Genomic DNA, 23,382 nt, shown 5'->3' on the forward strand with positions numbered 1-23,382 from the left:
TGGAAAGAAAGTGTAGGAAAACAGAGATTAATGAGAGTGGGTCTGTCTAGGAGGACGGGGAGGCATGACAGGTGTACACATATTATGAAAGTTTGATACTTAACACATAGCCTGGAATGAACCATCTGGTGATGAGGAACATACAAATTTGGAAAACACCGAAACAAAATAATTTACATATTCTTCCACCTCAATGATTTACATTAATATTAATTATATATTAATAATATTAATAATCTGAGCTGTGATAAATTATTCACAAATTTGATTCAAGGTGATTATACTTTGAGATCATATTGTCTTATTACTAATACATATTGAATTTATATTTACCTGATACCATCCTTTTCTTCTTGAATTTCTCTTGATATTTAATAATTTATTTGAATCCTGAATTCTGTTTCTTTTCACTTCCCTGAATTATTAATATCAGTAACAGAGAATTATTGCCTTAATTATTTAACCGTAACTAAAATTACTATAAACTTAACCAAAATATTTATGAAGTAATTGATAAGTTGATCTCATTTGCCTTCAGCTGATACTCCTTGTTTTGTAAAGCATCTTTTTATTTATATAAAAATTTGTCTAAATTAATTCTTGTCTTATCACTGTATAATTTGGTCAGCAAGATGGTAACCATGTAAAGATCAAAGGACTTTGGGGAATGTTATGGGCAGCTTCTTCCACATTACATTGGTTTATTAATGGTAATTGTGCCATCACAGCTGCAACACCACCTTACCTATCAGCAGGTACATGAGCATGGTATGAACAAAAACCCATGCATCTTTGGTTTTCTTCCACTGGCTAAAGCTCTATTCAAACACTCTGTCTCTTAAATTCTTTGTTCCCTATTTTACATCATCTTACAAATTCTATCATCTTACCTCATTCAATGTAGCCTGGCACATCTTCACAAGGGTCTCAGCCTTCTGTGTGTATGTTGAGTCTTTACCATTGTAAATAATGCAATTCTGAAGAATGCGTTCAATGTCAGCTAGGAATTCATAACGGTTGTGGTATTTATGAGCTGAAACCAAGTATAAGATGTATGATATTTTGGAGGACAAAGTGTTAACATGCACAACATGAGGTAATATCATAAATACTTGATATAATATAAATTATTAAAGAACTGAAAATGATACTCTTCCTATTAGTAACTCTCGTTTTTTCCAGTTTTCTAATAATTATGTAGCCTATATTATTGGCTTAGCAAGAAAACTGCATAACTCCATTTGGGTAAAATTTTCAGGAGAACAAATGATGTTATAATAATGCAACCAACCTTCATATATGAACACAATAGATTGTATCTATCATCATCATCATCATCATCATCATCATCATCATCATCCGCTGAGCTCATGTACCTACAGAATCATTCATATGCTCTGTATCTCTCAACTGGTCTGTGAGCTGAACCTGAGCTGCTTAATTAATTACCAGTTTCAGACTTATTAAGACTGATTTCTGGTCCAAACTCTAGACTAGCAATTACTCTTCTGAGCATTTCTACAAGCTCTTCTTCACTGCTGGCAAGGAGAGTTGTGCCATCAGTGAAGTGCAAGTTGTTAATCTTTCTCCCACTGATTGAAATAACTCCTACCCAATCATCAAGTGCTTTCCTATAGTCCAGAACTTTAGGTGCTTCCCACCATTACACTGATTTGAATGCAAGGCTCAGTGTTGAGACAAATAATTACATGTCGATAGTGTGCAGGATCTACAGCTGTGATTGGTGGCCTCAATGTCATGTCTTGCATTAAAACTAGTGCAGCGGTGGGATGTGCCAAATTTATACCTTATGAGCTATAAGGATGTACTCGGCACAGATGTTGTAGAGTTGAGGAGACACGATGCATCCTTCACCAACACCTCAAGACACGTGGAAGAAATCTCAGATGGCGTTGTCTACTTTTACAGCCACAGTGTTACATTTGTACAGACTTTGTACCAGCATTATCAGATGCGGGACACCAAAATTGTGGAGCTCCAGCCACAACTTCTCCCAAGAAACTTTATGATAATCCAGGAAACAGTTGAGTACAGGTATATAGAACTCTCAAGTTTTTTCTATTATTTGTCTCATATTGAGAATCTGGTCCCATGTTTCTTATATTTCGATAAAAACTACAAATTATATAAGATTTATGAATTCTGATGTTTCCTCCTGTTCAAAACAAATATATTTTATTCATAATCAATACGTGTTTTGGCCCTATGTTTGGGCCATCTTCAGTAAAATAATTAATTAAAATATTAAAACATGACTATATGGTCATGAAGCATACGGTAACTGCATAAAAACATTAAATTCTCTTGCTGTAAATGATAAACATCGTTATATTAAAAACAAGTGTGCAAATAAAAGATTGTACATGTCTTGAATGTATTTTGAACTATTTCTCAGTCTTTCAGACGTTAGATCAAAAATAAAATGAAATGATCAGCAAAACATCACTGACATGCGAGTCCATACATTGAACTGCTTCTTGAAATTATGTTTCTTGCATTTTTTATGTTAGCTTATACAAACATCCTAGTGTCCAAAATGAACATTGAGTGAAAATATAAGTAAGGCAATGATGTCATAATTAGAACAGTTCCTGACTGAACTTTTCTTGTGCAGTAGAACAAACACTGAGCCTGTCCAATATTTCAATCACTCCCTGGTACTCCATATACTATTACACAAGGAATGAATTCCCATTCATTTAAAAATCTCATCTGTATCTTGTCAATATCTGGGGCTTTGCCGTTTTTCAGGTACTTAATATTATTCTTGAATTTAAAATAGTGGGTTCCATTTCAAGGTGTTCAGTTGTTATGTTGTCAAAGAGGTTGTTATTTTCTTCACAACATTGCCATCACCTCTAAGTGGCTACTTCCTTAATGGTATTTTTGAATTTAAAATAGCGGGTTCCATTTCAAGGTGTTCAGTTGTTATGTTGTCAAAGAGGTTGTTATTTTCTTCACAACATTGCCATCATCTCTAGGCGGCTACTTCCTTGTTATTAATGAGAATTCCATTGCTGTCGTCTACCACCCAAGTACAGTAGAAGTCCGTTATAGCGAGAATTCATAATGGCGAAAAATTTACTCACTATAGTGGATTGTCGTTATATCCGATTTTCGTAAAATTCTAAAGCTTACACACATCAAAATCAGTATGCAACGAAAATCCATTTGTTCAACACTTGTGTTTTCGCATATTTTCACACTATGGTTTACTCGTTAGTTATTTTTTTAATTCTGAGACGTGAAAGCTTTAAATTTAATTCTAAAAAAATTGGAGTAGTATCACTCCAGTGGCTTCTGCGGCAATTGTTTCCGTTTTCTTATTCAAACAGCGTCACCTAACCTAACCTAAACTCATATGAATCATGAAAACATATTTCAAGTGCAAGTAGAGTAATAATAACCTTTTTACTATAAATTTACATGGGAATAGCCTTTCCGGAATTTAACTAGACGCGAGAAAATACAGTGAAACCTCATTAATGCGTTCCTCATTACAATAATTTCTTGCTTAGTACCTCGTAAATTCAGAGTCCCAATTCACATCATATTAAATCCATTAGAAATACGTCACCTATCGCGTCACAAATTTTTACTATTACCGTTCAAAATGATTGCATTTTTCCTAGCCCTGAAAATGCTCTTTGTCATCTCGTGTGAAAGGAACGTGATTTTAAATGCAGATTAGAGCCCTTGCCACAGGAAGCAGGTCTGGGAATGTTGCGTCAAAAACGGAAATGGCCTTGAATTCTTGAACTTTACAGGGTAAATTACACCTTTGGGAAGCAAGCCATTAGCCTCAGGAAAGTTCAATTTTGCTTTCTGGTTTTAATTGATATCGCTGAATAACCCAGTAAGGCGGTCTGTGCTTGTAATTTGCATTCCATTCAGAAGTTACAAATTTGTTCTGTGTTGAGTGATACAGAGAAGGGTAGTGAACATCTGTCGCATGATACCATTCCTACGGATTAAGAACATAATCGTGTGAAGTTGACTAGCGTGGTGCATATTTGTCTTGTGGTATGAATGGTGAAAAAGTCGTAAAATCGCTGACTAATGAAGACAAAATTAAAATCCAGTAAGAGGACAGACATCCGCATCTTTCGATGGTTGCGCGCATGTTGAAACTTGCACCTTTGAGTTTTGAATCTAGTCGATCAAAGTGTTGTCACATTCAAGTTGATGGTCAGTCATTCTCAGGCACATGGCCAAGTTTAACCTCCAAATAATTCATAGCCAGAAAAAATGTTTAATAACCCATTGGTCTGAAATATGAGGCTTCAGCTGACATTTGTTTTAGAAAGAGTGTGTGATCTGCATTAATGCACTGATTCTTTTATGAACCCCAGAGCAAACGTTTCTATATCTGTTGTCTGGTGTTTTACACATCTTTTAATACACTGTTGTTATTTAATAATCCCTAGAGGAAAAGGTTTACGAATTTGTTTTATTGTATTTTTCACGTCTTTTAATACTCTCATCTCATCTTTATAGAAACGATAGACTATATCTTTCACAGTACCCGTACCTACACGACGTAAAATGCACGCATGTTGATAAAGGAAAACCAAAACCATATCAGGTGTTTACAAATGACTGTTGGATAGTTTTTATTCATATATTCAACAGTACATTTTCTCGCTTAAAACATTCTCTTTCCTCTGAAATCAGTCATCCACTCTGTGCCGTATTTTGAGGTGTATAACATTCTTACTTAATTTCAATACATAGCATTAAAATGACATGGTCATTTATTTCTGCCTATATTTCTAATGAGTTAATAACTGCTATCGGCCATATTATTTATGCACTTATTGCGGAAACATCTTCCCTTCCATTTCGAATAATGTTTATAGAACACTAGTCGATGAGCATCACTAATCGACTCCAACATCACCTACGAGTTTGATCGTCGACGAAAGAGCTCGCTAGTGCACATAGCGAGAAAACTAATGAAGATCATCGATCGCATTCAATATAATCTCTGAAGTGCATAAATATTGATAACAGAAATACAACACGCGCTTAATCGCTTGTAATAAACAATGCATCAGTGACTGGGTTCTCGCAATAACTGAAGAATAGTACACTGTTTAATATAGGGATTTTCAAGGGACAGGAAAAATCTGTCGTAAAAATGAAGTTCTTGCTATATACCGCATTTGCTATAGTGGACTTCTACTGTATAAGGTTTAAATTCACAAGTGATATGATACTGGACAACTTTTTGAACAGTTTTCATGTTTCGTTGTGGTTTTGATGTTGCTCTATGTTTGTGCACACACTGTGTATGAATTGTGTCTTGTCTGCTTTACAGTTCCATTGTATTTCTCAACAGAGGACCTTATATTTATTTACATCTTGAGTGGTTTGGAGTCACTTCTCTTCAGATCTTCCATATCTTCAATCAGTCAACATGTGGAGAGTGATAACCATGGTTGTTTTGCTCTTGGCAGTTGCTTTTCTGACTGAAAGAGGAAAAGAAATTGCCTCTTTGACTTTATTCCATGTTTGGGACATTGATGTAACGACGCATAAGCATAACTCTTGAAGTTTTGGTCTTACACGATTATGGAATTCTTGGAGGGATTTCTGATCAGTTGACCACTTTTCTGTCTCACACCTCATTCTGGTGGTTTTGAGTTTAATTCACATTTTCATCGCAAGCAAAGTAGAGGGTTTTCAGTATAAAACCTGACTGCTCGTGCACAGCTAAAAATATGAATCAGCTTGTGGCATTCGTACACAGTTCATTAAGAGGTTCTCTGAACAACTGACTCCTTCCAGGATTTCAATTCACTATGTTTTGAATAAGTCTGAGACTACTGGTTGTGCTAAACCAGAAACACACGCAAAGCCACACAGAGTTAGCAGAAGGAAAATCAGAAGAAATTAATGCAAAACTTCCATGTTTGCCATAAAAATCATTACCGCAATCAGCATTAAGGAACTGAAGATGCCGCCATGATGGGACAAAACATGTATTCCTACTGTAAAATAATATATGCTTGAAAAATGTAATACAAATTGTGTTGAACTGGGGGGATACAAACATCATAGTCAATATGGATAATAAGAAAAGATTAGATTAAATTCATCGATTGTAGAAATTAGCACAAGAAGTTTGGGTTTCAGTGAATTATGTATATACAGCAATAACATTATTATAACTCAAACCTTACAAATGCTCATGTGTTCATAATTTTAAATCAGCTTATCCTGCAGCATGTGTTCATTATTGCGAGTGGTTTCTGTCACCAGTGACTGAGGGTTCAATCGACCCTCACCTTGTGTTCTTTACAGACAAGGTAAGGTTCCACCTAACTAGGAATATTAACACTCACACCCCATGCTATTGGTGTTCTGTAAATCCACATTGTATAGAGAAGACAAACATCACAGCTTTGTCAAATACAAACAACTGTACACTCCCTCATTTGTCCAGGCAATTTATGAAGATGCATGTTTAATGTAAAGAACAGGTTGTTTAGACACCAGAAATATATATACAGTCGAAAGTGATTTAGACCCCCCCCCCCCCTTTCCAGCACGTTTTCCTGGTTATTACATCATTATTCAAAAGTCCCAGTCCATGTCCTGTTATGTACATACGAAAGAAACCTGGATAGCACATTTATGTCACTCTTCAGCACGTTCCCAGCCACATTGCCGCACACGATGTGCCAGCGACGACTAGAATGGGTAAGGATTTGGTAGAGAATTTAATTTCATGGCCCTAGCAAGTCGGCCTACAGCTGCAGGGAGCGTCAGTCTCACACCAGTCTTTGTTGTGGGTATGTGTTTGTTTGGATCGTGCAACAGTAGCCCGTGTTATGTGCTGGTGCTTAATTTTATGTTCGTAAGTGAATTGTGTAACAACGTTCGTAAATTAGCCCTACTGTATGTATGCATACAGCTGTCATGTTGGTGCTCTTAAAATGTATTATTTCTTTATTTATTTCTTTAATTATAATTGTAAACATTTGTTTCTTTGTTTTAATCGTAATTATTCTTCCGTTCGAACCTAACCTTAATTGTTTTTAATTTTTTAGCATGCTCCCTCTTTATAACGCTATATTTTTTCAGTCCCCACAAAAACGTCCTAACCAATTTTAGCTGTATATATTATAAATCAAACTAAGTTGCAAAATGCACAGCGACATCAAGTAACAGCCAACTATGATGACTATTACATGTTATCTTTACATTCAAGTAATTAAAAGAATACTGATATTATTAACTTACCATTCACTTTCTTGGCAACAGTTTCCAAATCCATTGGGTATTTGATAACACTATAGTAATCTTTGACAAGCTTCTTATTAACAGGCTTTAGGAAAGGCCAAGATTCAGACATTCCCTTCAGCTTATTGTTAACCACATTGTCCAATATGAAGGAGAGAGCCACTTGGTCATCATCATCCAGCAATGGGTTGATGGCTTTCTCTAGTCTCATAAGACGTTCTTCTTTCTCTCCAAGTCTTTCTACACACAAACTCAGCATTCGCTTAGCAGCCACAGTTAATGAACTTTTAGCACCTGTAAGAAATAAAATTAATTCTTATGTAGTTGTATTAAAACCTGTAGTCAATCATAACCCCCATTTTGTTTTAATTAGGAAAGAAAAGTAGCATAGGAGAAAATAAAAATGATTATAGCCATAAATTTAAACACTGAAAAAGCACATAAACATGTAACACAAAGGAATGTATGGGAAGATGTAAGGAAGTTCTGAATAAGCTCATTTCTCCATTATTAATATTATTATTATTAGCATCTGCTTTATAAGGGAAACTGTGTGATTGTAGTGGAGGATAGTGCTATGTCTGGGTTGCAGAGATGTTGGGGACAACAAATACCCAGTCCCCATGCCAGGGATTTTGACCATTTAGGGTTAAAATCTAAGATCCGGCCGGGAATCTAACCTGGGGCCCTCTGAACCAAAAGCAACTATGTTGACCATTCAGCCAAGGAGTCAGATATTTCTCCAGTAGGTTAATTATATTGATAAATCAGGAACTACAGTATGTATTAATCCATGGACAGAGATCAAACTGGTGTAAAACAAAAAGCGAAGTCCAGGTAGAATTTAAAAGAATGGACAGATCCTCAACAGTCTGACTCATTGGCTGAATCGTCAGCATTGAGGCCTTCAGTTCAGAGGGTCCCAGATTCGATTCTCGGCCGGGTCAGGGATTTTATTGCAAGTTATAAATCTGATTATAAAGCCGTATTGGAATTCAGAATTAGAAATTGTTATAATAATTCATATCATTCACCTACACTTTGAGCTATTTTAATGTCACCAAATGTTTTAATAGACATATTATATTCTTACTGATCATTTTTTTATATTGTTGTAATTAGTTTTATCGTTGTATTAATAGACATTTTTTACATTACATGTACTGGGATCAGGGCCCTGACCTACCTTGAATTAAGTTATTTTGGCTGATGATGCTCACAAAGCATGAGCGGCACATGTCCTATTTTTAATATATGTTAATGGTTTTATCCTAAATATAAAGGATTACTAAGTATTGGAAAGGTGGTTTTTATTATTGTAACAATTTCTAAATCAGAGATTTTAATCGCCTCTGATTAATTCTTCTGGCTCGGGGACTGGGTGTTTGTGTTTGTACCAACACTTTCTTCTTCATATTCACACAACACACTACACTACCAACCACCACAGAAACATGCAATAGTGACTACTAGAGACGGAAATTTGCCTATTTTATTCCTGTGTTCAGAAAAGTAGGCTTTTGAGATATAAATCCATTTTAGGGTCTTTTTAGCTATATATCGTTGATTTTATTGTGCCTATACATTTCTATTTCAGTGGTTTGTGCCTATTTGGAGTATAAATGCCTATTTGATGCCTTTTGACTGTCGACTGTGCGTTATATTGTAGCTATTGTGCTTGACAGAATTATTTTCTTTTTTTCAATATCTGTTTACCGCATGAACAAAAATGGTAATTCTCAGAAGTCACCAGAAATAGGTCTAAGGAAATTTCCATCAGGAGAAACAAGGAACAATTTGATAATAATGTTATTTGCTTTACGTCCCACTAACTACTTTTTAAGGTCTTCGGAGACGCCGAGGTGCCGGAATTTAGTCCCGCAGGAGTTCTTTAACGTGCCAGTAAATCTACCGACACGGGGCTGTCGTATTTGAGCACCTTCAAATACCACCGGACTGAACAATTTGACCTCGAAGCTTTCAACCCCTCCAACCTCCTAAGACATATGAGAGAACCAGTCAACGTCGAACTGTTGCACAACCTGTATGCCCTGTACCTCCCTTTTGATGCGAACTGTAGTATGCGTACGCTTTATGTTGAGAACGTGTTGTGATTTATTGTGAAGTGGAAGAAGAAAAAGAAGTGTGTTTGTGGCAATGCACAAAGAAAAATCGTCGAAGACGTCCTACTAGGTGAAGTACTGGATCATGGGAGATCCCAATTTCACTACGGATGGAAGGGTAGTCTGTCAAGTTTGCAATAAGGAGGTGTTCGTTTGTTCCTTTTGTCTTTTTTTGTGTTTGAGAACTATGATCGCATTTCATTATAGCAAATATAGGCCTATTCATGTATTGTGGCAAGTTCTTTTGTTGCAATGCGGTATTAATCGTAAACTTTCAATTATTATTTTATATTGCAAAAATGTAAACAATCATTAAATTACTGAAGGAGGTAATGGATGAAAATTAAATCGGTATTTTGAACTGTGATTCACTTCTTGTGAAAATAGAGATTTACAACTGAAATGCAATTTTAAAAACTCCCTTTAAACAAATGTGAACAGAACCCCACTGTCGGCAGCCCTGAAGATGGTTTTCCGTGATTTCCCATTTTCACACCAGGCAAATGCTGGGGTTGTACCTTAATTAAGGCCACGGTTGCTTCCTAACCACTCCAGCCCTTTCCTGTCCCATCGTCGCCATAAGACCTATCTGTGTCGGTGCGACATAAAAAACTTGCAAAAAAAAAAGTCGTGAATTCTATTACATTTCTGCTAAGCCTACGCAAAACACAGGTTGTAGATCCAATGTAGCCCGGCTAGGACGAGGCTACAGCATGTTTTACAAGGCTGCCAAGACTATCTTCACAAAACCAGGCCAGGAAAAGACTGTTGATCTGGATTGGTGATGTCCGGTTAGTAACCGTTGTGCTTGTGAGAAGGGGGAGGGGGGGTATGGAGGAAGCAAAGAGAGTCTGAGGGGCGTAAGCTCCCAGGTTAACAAGCCTCTAGCATCGCCTCTAGAGTCTTAATAAATTGTGACAAAAATAAGGTTATGGGCGCATGTCACGGCAATTTCAAATTACATGGTTTTTAATTTTCAATGTGGGTGGCGGCCTTATGGACACACACGATGGAGTATCTATTGCAGGCAACAGAAAATAGTCTTCGTGACAGCTGACCTGGCTGATCAAAGCTGGCGAATAGAAATAAAATGTTCACAAATCTGAGATTTAAAATGCCTCCTTCTTCTTCTTGTTTCTGAATTTGGCCGCCTATGGACCCTACTGAACCTAAGGCTTTCTCTTCTTCTTCTCCCTATTCTTCTCCTCCCAGAACCTCTTCATCCTTTCACTTATAATCTTCCTTTCTTTCTCAGATATGACCAATTTGGGTCTACATTTTGGTGGTTTCTCCTGGAATGTTTTGATGCTGTATACTCGGCTTCTAAATTATTTTCTGTTGTGAATCATATCCATTGTAATTCCACTTTCTATTGCATCTTTTTTACCTTTTCTACCCACTTCGTCGAAGCTTTTAGTCCAGTGATGTACTTGAATATTTTCTTAGTCGTTTCTCATCCATTCTTCCTAGATGGCCATAGAATTTTAGCCTTCGCTTTCACATGGTGACAGTGATTTTTTTGGTGTATTTGTAGAGATCATCATTTTTTTCTATTTCTCACTCCCCATCAGCATTTTTTGTGGTCCTAAAATTTTCCTTAAGATTCTCCTCTCCTTTTTTCGAGATCATGAAGCTCACCCTTTTTTATTCATTGTCAGCTCTATGAAGCTTTACCACTGTGATGTAGTGTCTAAGTTTTGCTTTCATTCTTCTATATAAGTAAGAATACTACTAGGGCCAGCTTGGTGGATCCTTGGCAAGCATAAAGGATGGATCTCTCCTCTACGCTACTCCAGTATCATTTCACATCTTTTTAATTATATTTTTTCACCCTGTGAACTCGACACGATACTGCCAAATTATAACTGAAAATCCTTGAAGACATATTTCCATGTAAATTACTAATTCCCTTTTTCCTACTTTTAAAGTTTTGTACTTCTAGAAACATCATCTCTAATAGTCCTTTTATATGAAACAAATGCATGATATATACTAAGCATTATTGCCAATTAGCCCAACTGTAGAAATTTAAGATAGAGGGGCAATATAATTTATGTCAATTTTATTATTTTTCAGATCAAATGTGAGAAAAATACCACATAGATCAACTTACAAAATACTGCGATGCATCTGATACGAGTACAGAAATCTGTATCAATGCAGCCTTTCTACCAGTCCACTTTGGGCAGCGACCAACAACCATTTTTTTCAGACCTATGCACTGCAATGTGGAGCTAATATGCCGCTGCATAAACCGGAGCATCTTCAAATTTCAACAAACTGCCAGGAGCAATCACCAAGTTGGAGAAGAGTGGCATTCCCCTGGTGGAGTCATTTAGGATTGTGGAAGAAGTCAGAGGAAGTTTTGTCTGAACCTCTGGGAAGGCAGCCGCTGTCAGCGAAATAAAACCAGATGAAGTGACTTCACTGAAGTTTTGTCCAATCACTTCATGTGATGTTGAGAGATCTTTCTCTCAATACAAAAACATTACGCATGACAGGAGAACAAGATTGTTACCGGAAAACATTGAAATGCTGCTTGTAAATTCCTTTTATAGTTGTACCAGGAGGTACACCTCTACGCCGCGGATTCAAAATGAGCGCCTAAAATAACTCCTCTATCAATCAAATGTGAAACCAATAATACAACAAGTTGGAACTTTAATCAGAAGATGTCACCACCGAAAATATTATGTAATTTTGTTATTATGCAGTTTCCTAAACTGAGTGAATTTCTACTTGTTTTGTTTGACATTCATCAAGAAGTTTGGACACTCTTCCACAGATGACACCACTAAAAACTATGATCATGCACCCTGGTGCGAAGTGAAAGAACCTATAATTTAAAGAAGTTTTGTATTTCTAGGTTTTTTTTTAACTAATTGCATGCATACATACATACATACATTATCATTATAGACTGTTATGCCTTTCAGCGTTTAGTCTGCAAGCCTCTGTGAATTTACTAAACGTCGCCACAATCCTCGATTTGCAACTAGTGTTGTGGCCTCATTTAGTTCTATACCTCTTATCTTTAAATCGTTAGAAACCGAGTCTAACCATCATCGTCTTGGTCTACCTCTACTTCTTTTACCCTCCATAGCAGAGTCCATTATTCTCCTAGGTAACCTATCCTCCTCCATTCGCCTCACATGACCCCACCACTGAAGCCGGTTTATGCGTACAGCTTCATCGATCAAGTTAATTCCTAAATTAGCCTTTATCTCCTCATTCCGAGTACCCTCCTGCCATTGTTCCCACCTGTTTGTCCCAGCAATCATTCTTGCTACTTTCATGTCTGTTACTTCTAACTTATGAATAAGATATCCTGAGTCCACCCAGCTTTCGCTCCCATAAAGCAAAGCTGTTCTGAAAACAGACCGATGTAAAGATAGTTTCGTCTGGGAGCTCACTTCCTTCTTACAGAATACTGTTGATCGCAGCTGCGAGCTCACTGCATTAGCTTTATGACACCTTGATTCAATCTCACTTACAATATTACCATCCTGGGAGAACACACAACCTAAATACTTGAAATTATCGACCTATTCTAGCTTTGTATCACCAATCTGACATTCAATTCTGTTGAATTTCCCACCTACTGACATCAATTTAGTCTTCAAGAGGCTAATTTTCATACCATACTCATTGCACCTATTTTCTAGTTCCAAGATATTAGACTGTAGGCTTTCGGCACAATCGGCCATTAAGACCAAATCGTCTAATTGATGTTCATTTATTTTTGGGTTGGCAATATTTACCTTTCCTTTCCGCCAGTTTTGAATCCAACCAATCAATAATTTCTGTAATTAATTTTCTACTAATCACAGTCTTCTTCGATTTTGAGTGTAACTTTTAAATTAACCAATAAAAATGAGAGGGTGTGGCTAGTTTAATCTTGAATGGTCTCGAACTTTCCCCGAGGGTTTAAAAACTGCGGATTTTCATGTCTCTTGACCAATTGATCGTCATCTTACCGAGTGTGTGTGTCAAGCAGGAGGCGGGCGGCCTCTTCTTCAGCTGCTAGAATTTCTACAAGGTAATGGCCACATAACATCTTTATTTCTTGCTTGCTCTGCAGTTTAACCCAAGGGAAAGGTCTGATTCATTAACTATGTAACCTACTTTTCAAAAAATGTAAAACTCTGCCGGCTAATGTAAAACTTCATAAACCCTTTAACTGTAAATCGGGGATAGAGAGTGAAGTACCCTCTCGAGCTCCCCGTCATCTTGGTTTGAGGTGCCATGTTTTTGTAACCTTTCATTTTTGCAATGTATTAAAGTGATTTCCATGAGTGCTACCTAAGTAGGTTGGGAATAGCCCCTGTTTTATCGGCCAAGCGCCCTATAGGTTTTTAAATTTTTGGAGCTCAGTCTTTGCCTCCATTCAAATTGTACTCGGGCTGTTTATTAAACCTGTTGTTTTTCACTAAGGCCCTGTAGGTTGGGTACTAGATACCTCTGTGTAATGAGATTTCTATTTGTAAATAGTGCCTTGTAAGGCCAGAGATTATTAGATTTTCACGCAATGTTGCCTTGAGTAGGCTTGGAAAACTGAGAGATTACTGTATGCCTCTTGAAAGCTAGATGTTGTAATTTTAGGAGCAAGTGCTCTTTGAATTAGGGGATTTCTGCCCTTGTATAAATTGGTGCTCTTTTGTAAATTTGAGCTAGGAGCTCAGCAAAAGTAAAGCGAGGGTTTGAAGCCCACGATCTGTTAAAACCACTAATTTTGTCTTTCCTAGACTTGTTTAATGATTGCTACTTGTACCTGTAAAAAATTGTTAAGTTTGAAATTTTTGAAAATATAACCTTCAGTTTAAGTTTTAAAATTCAATTCTTGACATTGTAGTTAGACCCATTCATCCTGGCACCCTTTCACCTCTGCGATCCACAAAAAAAAACAAAAAAAAAACGGAACAATAGTAATTGAGTGTGTAATTAAATTATAAGCAATTTTTTCATGCCTATTTTGTTGCCTATTTTACACGTTAGTGCCTATTTAAATGCCTATTTTGGCTACCTTAAGAACCTATATGCCTGCCTATTTTAACTGTTTTTAGTGCCTACAATTCTCGTCTCCAGTGATTACATGCCTTCATATAGGGTTAGCATCAGGAAGGGCATCCAGCCATAAAACAGGGCCAAATCTACGTATGCGACACAGTTCGCACCCATGACCCCACAGGTGTAGGAAAAGCGGTAGAAAAAGGACAGATCATCAACAGAACTAAGACAGTTGGTTAAGTGATGAGCAGACGTTCTGAAACAGTCCATTTGAGAGTTGAAATGAAGAAATGGATATTGTCAACAAATTGAAATATTTTATGGTATTCTTCATAGAAGCAAAGCTATCAAACAAGAATATAAGTAACATCAAAATTCTACCACACTGTCTATCAGATAATTTGGAATTGAAAATTTCCACAGCCTTCTAAAATTACTCAATATAAAACAGATCTTATACTAATCTTGACCTAAAGATAAAAAACTGAAATGCCAACTAGACCAGCCAATAGTAATCTCCAGGATATTGAAAGCAAGTTCTTGCCGATTCTTGCCTACAGAAGACAACAAAGAATAAAATAAAAGTTGAGGATAAACGATAAAGACTGCATTTGGAAAATTAACATTAAAACTTTAAAGATTGCAATGGTAGGGTCATATGACAAAAATTACTTCCAACAGGATCCCAAGCGAGTATTTTGAACAAACTAGGAAAGGAGAAACACCTAGAGGAAGGCATTATCATGCTAGGAACAAACAAATTGTGGTCTATAAATTGGCAAAATATAATGGATTGCTAGCTGTGGGTGGGCAGGACAATTTGGAAGAGCTTGCTGGAATGATGAAATGATGATGATTATTAGTCATCGCAGTTGGCAATGTCAAGTCCTGTACACACCAGAATAGAAACAAGTAGGTATGACAAAAAAATCAGGAGTACTGTATATTTATGGTCGAGGATGGTGACTGGTGCTGTTAATTCAGGTATTTAAATTAATGCTTGTACAGTAAGATACAAGTAGCTGAAATGAGGTTGTTGAGGAGAATACAGGGAAAGACAAGACGAAATAGAATTCGAAATGAGGAAATAAGGAGAAGCGTGGGAGTGTGTAAACTTCAAGAAGAGATTGATATAGCAAAGCTAAAATGGTTTGGACACATGATGAGAATGCCAGGAGAGAGAATACCAAAGAGACCATTCATGGATACAGAGACTGGAAAGAGGCCTAGGGGACGTCCTAGAAGGAGATGGAGGAGCTCTGTTGTGGACTGTTTTGCAGATAGAGGGAGTCGATAGCAATAAAGTACTAGAAGAGGAATGATGGAAAGATTAAGTACACTACCTTACCAGAGAGAATCTGGAAGAGGGAATGGATGAAGAAGAAGACAAAAATAACGTGCAGAAATGCTCTAGTGTGACAAATACTGCTAAGAGATTAACATAGTTGGGGAAGGCGATGAGTAAGTGGAATAGAAAAGAAAATGGTCAGAGATGGATAAAAGGAAAGCTATCTCATGATTCTACTCACAAATTCCTTAGAATTTAATAGAAATCAATGTATATAAAATATACTTCCAAATTATTAGGTTGTGTTTGATACATACAGGGTGGTCGGAAACGTGAACCATATATATGAGTTTTAGAGAGTTGGTCATACTGATAAATAGTTTGAAAAAAAAATTCTCCCACCGTTGTCATTTTATCAGCTGCTAAAGTTAGCCTTTTATCCATCTCTGACCATTTTCTTTTCTACTCCACTTACTCTTCACTTCATAGGCAAATTCAAAAGTGCTTTGTGCAGCAATGTTCCAAAAACTGCACATGGCACAAAACTGGCTTGAGAGCACCACTATGTGAGGGTTTTGAACACGGCCCTCCGAACTGACAGGATCACGCCTCAGCAAGTACGCTGCGGTGACACCAGCTGAAACCTACACAGTGTGTTTGTGTTTGATGCTGATTTCTTGGTATGAATGTCAAGCCGGTCTAAGCAACCTGCAGACTTGGCAACACCGCTGCACTATGCCCATTTAAATAATCCCGGGAAGGGGTCTGATTTGCTAACTTCAGCAGCTGATAAAATGACGACACGTGATAGTGAATGATTTTTTCATTTTTGTTTTTTTGCAAGTTGCTTTACGTTGCACCGACATAGATATGTCTTATGGTGACGATGGGACAGGAGAGGGCTAGGAGTGGGAAGGAAGCATCCGTGGCCTTAATTAAGGTACAGCCCCAGCATTCAAATTGTTTATCAGTTTGGCCAACCCTGTAATGCTCATTACCTGGTTCATGTTGTTTATGACCACTCTGTATAATATAGTCAAAGAGATGTTAAGTACAGAATAAACATGGCCAACTGAACACCAGTAAGATCCAAACACACAACCTTCTGATTTCATGTTGGATGGTCTTCCAGTTGAGCTATGGTAACCTAGATGATATTTATTCTGTTGAAAGGGATCTGAGCTACAGGTCTAGCACTACTGCCTCCAGAACTGTAGAGGCAGGTTTGTTGCCTGTAGTGTTACCTTGCGGTCGTGAAAAATAAATATTCACTTAAATTGGCCCATGCCAGCCCTGCAATTTAGGGGTAGTTAGGCTGCCCCTTACCCAGAGGCCCTGGGTTTAATTGTGGACCAAGTCAGGGATTTCTACCTGGATCTGAGGGCTGGTTTGAGGTTCAATCAGCCTTCATGATTACAACTGAGGAGCTATCCGATGGCGAGGTAGCGGCCCTGAGCTAGAAAGTCAGGAATAATGGCCAAGGAGATTCATCGTACTGGCCACTCATAAACTCGTAATCTGTAGACCTTTGGGCTGAGCAGCAGCCACTTGGTAGGCCAAGGCCCATCAGAGGTTTAGAGTCATAAGGTTTGGTCTGACCTGGCCCACAATGGGCAACAGGAAAATAAATAAAAGAGAATTCATCTCTGAAGAGCAGCGTAAAGCACACAATACAATTCCATACACCAGTGTATTGTATCTTCAGAACCCAGAAGTTCCAGAATACTATAGTGTGTTAAGACAGGGGACTTCTAAACATAATTAAATGACCAGCTATGATAGGTACTCGACTGACCAATAGCATATTGCAAGGACTAGACTTACAATGCCCAAAACTGTTTTTCTGAAGTGTTTCTTGCACAGTGATTGCCTGGATCAGATGAGAAGAGCTGTGGAAAACCTTTGTAAATAATAGAGTGCAGGAAATTACCAAAATGACCCCAAAAGGAACATGGAGATATATCCCTGGAGCTCAAAATCCAGCTGATCTTCCTAGCAGAGGATGTTCTGTTGGTAAGCTTATAGTATTGAGATGGTGGAAGGGGCTTGCATGGTTGCAGCTTTCTCAGGATAAATGGCCAATGGAAAAGAATCTGTTAGTTGATGAATAAGTTACTGATGAGAGGGAAAATTGTTCTGTGTCTTTGTTGTGCAGAAGTGAAAATAACAGTTGGTAACATAATTACTTTTCCAAGTTCAGTCAGACTGTATGCATGATTGGATGGATCCTTCAATTTATCACCAACCATGGTCATAAAATTGAAGGATCTGAGCCAAACAGAGGTGGACTCACTGTAAAAGAACTGGATGATGCTGAAAGAACAGCTGTAAAAGAAGCCCAAAATGCTTTCAATGAAGTTGAAGATCACCTATCCTCTCTCGTTCCATGTGAAGATAACTATGGAATAATTCATCTAACCACAAAACTGATGGACAGGAAAGATATGATGGATTTGAGATTGCCCATAGTACTTCCCTGTAAACATCCAGTTGTATTCAGGCTCATTCATGTGAAAAATTGTCATATTGGTAGGTATTACAAGGACAAAAAGGACTGTATGAGTCATCATTTCCAGATGTATCATCTACAGAAGGCATAGTAGGAAGATGGTGACTGTTAATCCTCCACCTTTGCTAGAAACATACATAAGAGATGCTTCAGTCTTTAAGATAACTGATGTTGATATGATGAGATCTCTTAATGCCTATGAAAAGAAGGTGTGGATTTATCTATTTACTGTGCAGTCAATTGAACAGTTCACTTGGAAGTATTGCATTCCTTATCCTCTGATAATGGAACTAACTTTATGGGGATCTCCAATGCTTTCAACAGTTTAAACTGGGAGAAAAATAGCCAAATATAGCAGTGTGAAAAGGACTGAGTGGAGGTCAATCCAAGACTAATTGGTCTTCTGAAACAACTCTTAAGGAAGACCGTTGCGAAAGCTAGGCTTACTACAAAAGAACTGTCAACTGTATTTGTGTGAATGCGAAGTGATGTTGAATTCCAGACCCCTGACCTACTAAATCTTCTTGCATCATTAGCGCCCTTGCATAAATTACGCACCTCAATATTTTTGGATCCAAAGTGGAGAAAAAGAAATGTTCATGTATTTGACGCACCCACTTCTTCTAACATCCATCACGCCACTCCGAATGTGTTTCAAAATAAAGATATCAACTACTCAGGTAGCAGCCTTCCTACTGCATTTCATATACTGGGTAACGTGCTGCTATCAGCCGGTAGGAAATACCAATGCACTAGTTCAGTGAGAGAATCAGCGCAAAGTGAAGTCTGGTACAAACGTATTTTACGAATGTTTCGGGTATGGGACATGCACTTTCTCTGATCTCAAAATTGTTTGTTAGTCCACAGTGAGCAGGTATTGGACTAATAATGTTTTTTATTTTTATTTTTACAAGTTATTTTATGTCGCACTGACACGGATAGGTCTTATGGCGACGATGGGACTGGAAAGGGCTAGGAGCGGGAAGGAAGCGGCTGTGGCCTTAATTAAAGTACAGCCTCAGCATTTGCCTGATGTGAAAATGGGAAACCATGGAAAACCATCTTAAGGGCTGCCGACAATGGGGTTTGAACCACTATCTCCCGAATACTGGATACTGGCCACACTTAAGCGACTGCAACTATCGAGCTCGGTGACTAACAATGCATCATATAAAGTCGCGGTGATCAGTTTCGCCAAAACATATGGAATAGGGTAGTGGGCCGCAAATATTCAGTGTCCGAATACAACGTGCGCTACCGCGGTAACAGAGAAGTGCACTTCAAGCGACCAACAAGTCTCACAAAGCATATCATGAACCAAAAACCAGCAAGTTTCCGAAAGTAGGGGAGGATCTGCTTAAACGTTGGATATGCCGTTTCTCACAAAATGCTGTATTTTAAAGGACGAGAAATAACTGCTGCACATGGAATCAGTGTCTCGGATTTGAAGGTTAGCCAAGGCTTGATGATTAATTTTATGAAGAGAAATGGACTTTCTCTTTGACGAAGAACACCATTATGCCACAAAATGTTGAATGATTTCAACCAAAAAGTAATTGATTTTCATTGCTTTGTGATTGAGAAGCATAAAGTGAAGGAATATTTGCTCTCCCAAACAGGAGCCACAGGTCAGATGCCAATCAGTTTCTGTATGCCACAAAGTCAAACAACCAATAAGAAAGGGACATCGAGTGTTATTGTACGCACTACTGAAAGCGAAAAAGAATGATGTACTGTAATGCTGTTCTCTTTGGCAATGATTGCTGTAACAGATGATGGCAGAAAGCTTGCACCTTATGTTGTTCAAAAATGAAAACCAATGCCTAAATAAAATTTTTGTGAGAAATCAACGTTCATGTCCAAGAAAAAGGGTGAATGGACATGTCACTCATAAAAGATTAGATATGAACGGTTTGGGTAAATATACATAGCAGGGGTCCCTCCTTGGATGCCCAGTCCTTCTCGTATTGCGACAGTTTTCTTTTTTTGCTGGCATGTCATTATTATGTACTTACATGAATTGTACTTTTATTAGTACATGTTTACTTCACTTCAGGTCATATTGTCAGCTCGTACCGGGAAGAATATTTTCCAGTGTTGGTACTTCAAATCCACGTGTTCAACTCACCTGATGTACCCTATTTGACTTTTCAGAACAAATCCCACGCCAGAATTTTTCACCAACTAACGATTAACTGCAAATGAGTTGAACCAATTGTGTGTATAATATATCTGATATATCTTTTAAATGTAAATGAATTGTAAATACTTTTTTAAATGTCAGAATTCCTCGAATAATTTACATATCCGAAATTTTCACCTGTATTTTTCATCAAAAAAAGTGTGTTAATTACGCAAGAAAATACGGTATGTCTCAGAAGATGGTTTTGATCTGGTTCCAGTAACTCCATCAATGATCCTTCAAGGCATTAAAAGGAGACAGGTCTACCTGATTGTGATACTGTCCAAGTCATCAATTTAGGCACGAGAAAGTATCAGCAACTAATAATGGAAAGCTTGAGGCAGCATTTCCAGACTGAGTACTTGGGTCAACTTACGCTCATGTCTAAGAGCAAGAAACACAACCTAGTTCCTGGAGTTGTTTTCATAAACTTACAACAACTGTAAGAGAATCGACTGGCCACTTGTAGTTATCCTCAAACTCATTCTGGAGGGAGACGGCCTACCATGAGTTGTGCACCTCAAGCCATCACAACATGTTACTTTAATTTTTGGATTCTGAAGTCATATTTAAAATATTTATATGAAATTCTTACAACGAATTTATTATAAGGACTTGATTGAAGCTAATCACATTAAATTGCCATGTTAAAACTGTACATGTTTTTGATGTATATTGAGACATGTAAACACACTGTTCATTAAAGACAGTGTACAGTGTTCTCCCCACTTTCATCAGCCGGGTGGCAGAAATGAGTAGCTGGATGGGGAATATGTAAGAATGAAAATGAACAAATTTCAAATTTTTCAACTCGGAGCATTAACGGTAATATAAGACAGGTAAACTTAACTGCAAAATTGAACTATTTTAGTGTTATTATGATGAACAAGACATACAAGATTGTTTTGAAGTTCTAGTGTTCTACTACTCGTTCATAATAATGTAACAATGGAGCTTACCACTTTGTTGCTACAGAATGCCATGCGGGTTTGTGACATGTCGAATCATGTGCTCGCATGAGATTCCACACTAATCCAGGGATCGCCCACGCACACCACACGATAGTCAAGCAAAACATTTAAACTCTGATGCAATTGTTGCAATTTTGCTGAAGATATTCAAGATTTATCATTTAAATAAACAGTTTTACAGTATTTTAAATTTTGATTTGGTTGGAACACCAAATGACTCAAATATGTATTAACAATATGTCTAGGTTATGTTAGCCAGGTGGTCTGTAAAAACGGCAGGGCAGTGCACCCACTGAAAAGGTCCTAGGAAGAACACTGATGAATCAAACTTTATTTGCTTGAAAATGTTCTTGGCTATCTATTGTAAAATATTTTCATTAGAGACAATTCTTGTTACGAAAAAGATGGTTATGTCAATTACAAGTCAAGTGAGACTGGAAAAGATTTTCTCTAAAACAGTTGTTCTGTGGACCTTGTTTTAACGAAGTATTTGTGTAGATGTCAATATGCAACTTATGAGTTCGATGTAGTGGCTAAGTAGAATATTAGATACTCTTTCTTCCAGACCCTGATGTTGACTTTATCACGTCCATCGATCCAATTCATTCTGAGTATAGAATCTGTAACATGTAAAGTGGGTAAAATATTGACATACACATGTCTGAAGGTGGAAGTGTGTTCTGTGTGATAGAATTTATATCCAACAGAAGATTTCTACATGGCGAATGACCCTGATTTCCCTTAATAATTTTTTGATAGTCAGTCATTTTCCGTAGTAATCTTGATAATGAAAGGGTTCGCATCCTACATGAAAACAAATATTGTTCTTGCATGAATTTGCATTTACGAGTTCAGTGGAACCTCGATTATCCATTCCCGGAAACTACATTTACCCGGAATATGTGTTCAAATTATGTGGCCCCACGAGCATCGTAATTAAATCACGTTGTAAAAATCCTACATCATCCGTTCCTCGAACAAACGATTTCCCGGATCAACCGTCCAGAAATTTCAGTCCCATCAACGCTAAATCCTCGATCAATAATTTTTTAATAAACTGTATCTCACGACAGGACGGTTATGGCATACTTATGGATCTTGGCGTTAACGCCCCACCATTGTGATAATTAGAGCAAGTACTGTACCTGAAAAGCGATCGGCGGTGAACTTGCATAAGGGACCATCTTAGCATCACATTTCGGTAGTAGATATTGTTTAAAGAATCTCGGAAATCATAAAGCAGAGAGCGGCCACTACAATACTGTAAGGAGACACGGCGCATTTCAACAGCTCTGCTTGAAGACGGAACAAGTTTCGTCAAATGTTCGCACTTATAAAATGTCCACATTCTATCCAGGGTTAGATGTTTACATTTTTTTACTTTTTTTTTTTTTTTGATCGTACTGCCAAACAGGTTTTCGGCACTTTCCTCAGGGCACTGCAGAGTAACTGGGCTTTCGGGCAGGAATCAAAACTGCTCCTTCTTAACACAAATTTAGTATTTTAATATTATCGTACACGATTATGTTAACGAGACCAGAATAGATGTTGCACCTTACATTAAAAAAGAAAGCCGTGGGAGGTTTTGGGATTGCCTATTACTGTTTTTCCGCACGTTACATTTAAATGGTTTGTATCATTTCCAACTCGTACCGGTACTGACATGCAGCGAGCGTCCTTTCCAGATGACCTCAAGGTCACGAATAACCGTAATTTTTTTTTTTTTTTTTTACAATTTGATTGGATTAGTGACAGGCAGAATTTAATATAATGCATTCGAGAACTTTGAGATTCGATAAGTTACTTACATTCGAAACCATGTTTTCGAGTTCAACATAACCTTTAAAAGTCGGTATAGGCCTAATTTAAAACTGACTATGAACAGTATACCGGAGACCAAATTACAATGAAAGATTAAGAAAAGAAGGGATTTCGCCATCATGTTGGGCGCTTTTGTATCTAATGTACTTTATTTTATTAGATGAGAGAATTAAAAACTGCTTGTGGTCGATTGTCGTTTGGCTTGGCGTTAT

The 23,382-nt window shown here is 37.5% G+C and overlaps 1 protein-coding gene across 1 annotated transcript in view; it reads right to left on the reverse strand.

Annotated features, from left to right (window-relative positions):
* Taf1 (TATA-box binding protein associated factor 1) overlaps positions 1-23,382 on the reverse strand; it is a 320,423-nt gene that overhangs the window by 50,653 nt on the left and 246,388 nt on the right. The window contains exons 24-25 of the mRNA XM_067146785.2: positions 7,270-7,563; positions 891-1,033 (exon numbers count right to left, since the gene is read on the reverse strand). Of these exons, the coding sequence (XP_067002886.1) occupies positions 891-1,033; positions 7,270-7,563 (437 nt within the window). The remainder of the gene's footprint in view (positions 1-890; positions 1,034-7,269; positions 7,564-23,382) is intronic.

Source organism: Anabrus simplex, chromosome 5, assembly GCF_040414725.1.
Source record: "Anabrus simplex isolate iqAnaSimp1 chromosome 5, ASM4041472v1, whole genome shotgun sequence".
Classification (NCBI taxonomy): domain Eukaryota; kingdom Metazoa; phylum Arthropoda; class Insecta; order Orthoptera; family Tettigoniidae; genus Anabrus; species Anabrus simplex.